Consider the following 2,575-nt stretch of genomic DNA (forward strand, 5'->3'; position numbering starts at 1 on the left):
CCCCCCCCCCCCCCTCTTTCTTTTTTTCCCACCATGCCACCCCATCTAAAAAGAAAGCAAGAAAGAAATAAAGCAACAACAACAATTAAACAAAACAAACACACTATCAACAGGGAGTGGATTATGTTAGAAATGAGACGGGGAGAATACATGCAGTGGTTAGGAACCACTAGGAAAGCCAATAAGGTAAATGAAGTTACCATCAGATAAAGATCTGCAGAGGAAGCCTCACCCATTGGTAAGCCTGATAGCTCATCTTTGGCCAACTTAGTTGGGCATGTGTTAGAACAAGGTGTTAAGATATGTAATGCATGCACTTGTTAGTTCAGATAAAATAATCTCTCTAAGCCATTAGAGCCCATTAACAGTTGGAGAGTCACCTTCAGGCCTCAGCCAACAGTGATCAAATACATTGGATTTTCCAATCCTTAGCCAATTAGGAGGGCAGACCCCATAGATCCATGTAGCCGACCCCATTTAGTTGGGATAAGGCTAAGTTGTGTTGTGTTGTTGTAGCCATTTAGGAGGGCAGAGGATTCGCCTTTAAATTTTCACCAGTTGGACCCATGAAACACCGGTGACAGAACCTACACTCTGAGTGGAAGGCGTTTCCATGATGGCCATGGTTTTTCCCAACAAAACTAATTTGATGGTCTTCATTGGGGGTTTTTTTTGTTTTTTTTTTTGGGGGGGGGGGGGGGGGGTGGTGGGGAGGTGTTAGAATTGACAATCTTCTGCTGATCCTTGTAATGGGACTGATGCTGAGGTTGCATGTACCCCGTTCCTTTCCAACTTCCCCTGTTATTTTCCAGCTTGTAAGAATGGGCATATTGACCTTTGTTCCTTGATAAGGTTGCATTCCAATGACTCAACTTGTGAATCCCTCTACCTCATCTTTATTTTGACTAATACCTGAAGTTTACCTTGGTAAAAGGATATTTCCCTGCAGACTGGTTATGCATATGGATTTTATTGTTAAGGTCTGATTGCCGTTTCAATCTTTACCTATTTCAGCAAAGATACCCTTTCCGTTGACACAGAGGTTCAGATCAATGTTACAAAATGGAATTGACTTGAGCACAGTTGATGTTAGCTATGTCAGCAGTCGTTCATGGTATTATCTAATTTATTAACAAAAAGAAATTTACTTTCACTTTCAATTGATGTACTTTTTTATTCAACTTTAGAATTCATTTAAGTATTTAGGCATTCTGACTATTCACTTTTTCCCCTTTTCCCTTGTAGGTATTTTCTCAATCTGTTTGGGTTGAGGGGTCTATTCAGCCTAATTTTGGGAGAAGAAAATGGTTGGTACTTTTTGCAATATATGATCCTTTTGTACTCTGCAAGACATCATCTTTTTGTCATTTAGATTTTCTTGTTCTTGTGTTCTGGGAACCCAGAGTGAAAAAACATAAATATGTCAGAAGGGGATTCAAATCTATTATAGATGGTGGATTGTAATTTATGGGAACTGATACATAATTGCTGATGCAGCAACTGATGACACACAACGGATGATGCAAATGAGTGGATTTGGCTTTGATCCTACAAAGGTATGTTATGGTTAGCATTCTGGCCATATAAAATTAGTAGGTTTCATAAAATTTACTGAGGTTACTTTTGAGAGAGTTCAATATTGGATCTTTTCTTGGTTGTGGATCTCCATTGGTCCAAAAGTTCTGTTTGATTAGTTATTTTGTTGTTGTCCCATTTTGTTAGGGCTTAAGTGCGGAGAAAGACAGTCTTGACATTGTTCAACATGAGTGGGCCTTGCCAAAAATTGAGCAGCGTGCTGAAGCAGTCTTGAGGAAATTCGTGAGCTGAGCGGTGCTAACTTGACTATTGCAGTCGGTTCTCCAGTCTTCCGCGCACACTGCTTCTTTTGTTAGTCAAATTTGCTATGGTCGACGAAATTGATTATAATCTAAGGATACTCTTAAGCAACTACAAACCAGTTTCCTGGGTTTAGATGAATTTTGGTTGTCTAGAGTTCATCTAGAAAATCGCAATGTATTATGCATTAGTTTCGTTGTTACAAAAAAATATTTTCCCTTCTTTTGTGTTGTCATTATTGATTTGTTTGGGAAAATTTGGACCGAGTTTTCCTTGAGAATGGTTCTTTCACATATGGTTGTTATTGTGTTTAGATGGGTGTGAGGGAACAGTGAAGGGCATTTTAAACCTCAAATAAATTGGAAGGGGGAGGGGTTGGAGTAATAATGATGGTAGATTGTGTGGATGTTTTCTTTGCCACGGAAAGTTTTACCTTTTTTAGCGGATTTGCAAGCAAAAGTAAGGATGTGTGCTGACATAGGCCCAAGTTTTGTGGACATGTATGGTGTATGGAGCTTTGTTCACATATAAAATAGGAAAAATTATATGATTATCCACTTTTGGGTTTTCCTTTATAAAATTACCCACAAAAAGTTTTGGTTAACAAAAATACTCAAAATTATGTTTGGGTTTACAAAACTATCCACCCAAAGTTTCAATTTACAAAAATATCTAAAAACAGGTTTGGGTTTACAAAACTACCCAAAATAGTGAGTCTTCATCTTTCACATAGTATTTT

The 2,575-nt window shown here is 38.3% G+C and overlaps 1 protein-coding gene across 1 annotated transcript in view; it reads left to right on the forward strand.

Moving 5' to 3' along the window:
* Positions 1-2,116, forward strand: part of LOC122060582 (ER membrane protein complex subunit 3) — a 9,937-nt gene extending 7,821 nt beyond the window's left edge. The window contains exons 5-8 of the mRNA XM_042623717.1: positions 1,015-1,114; positions 1,246-1,307; positions 1,498-1,556; positions 1,723-2,116. Of these exons, the coding sequence (XP_042479651.1) occupies positions 1,015-1,114; positions 1,246-1,307; positions 1,498-1,556; positions 1,723-1,827 (326 nt within the window). The 3' untranslated portion in view covers positions 1,828-2,116. The remainder of the gene's footprint in view (positions 1-1,014; positions 1,115-1,245; positions 1,308-1,497; positions 1,557-1,722) is intronic.
* Positions 2,117-2,575: the final 459 nt, after the last annotated feature.

This window comes from Macadamia integrifolia, chromosome 14 (assembly GCF_013358625.1).
Source record: "Macadamia integrifolia cultivar HAES 741 chromosome 14, SCU_Mint_v3, whole genome shotgun sequence".
Taxonomy (NCBI): Eukaryota; Viridiplantae; Streptophyta; class Magnoliopsida; order Proteales; family Proteaceae; genus Macadamia; species Macadamia integrifolia.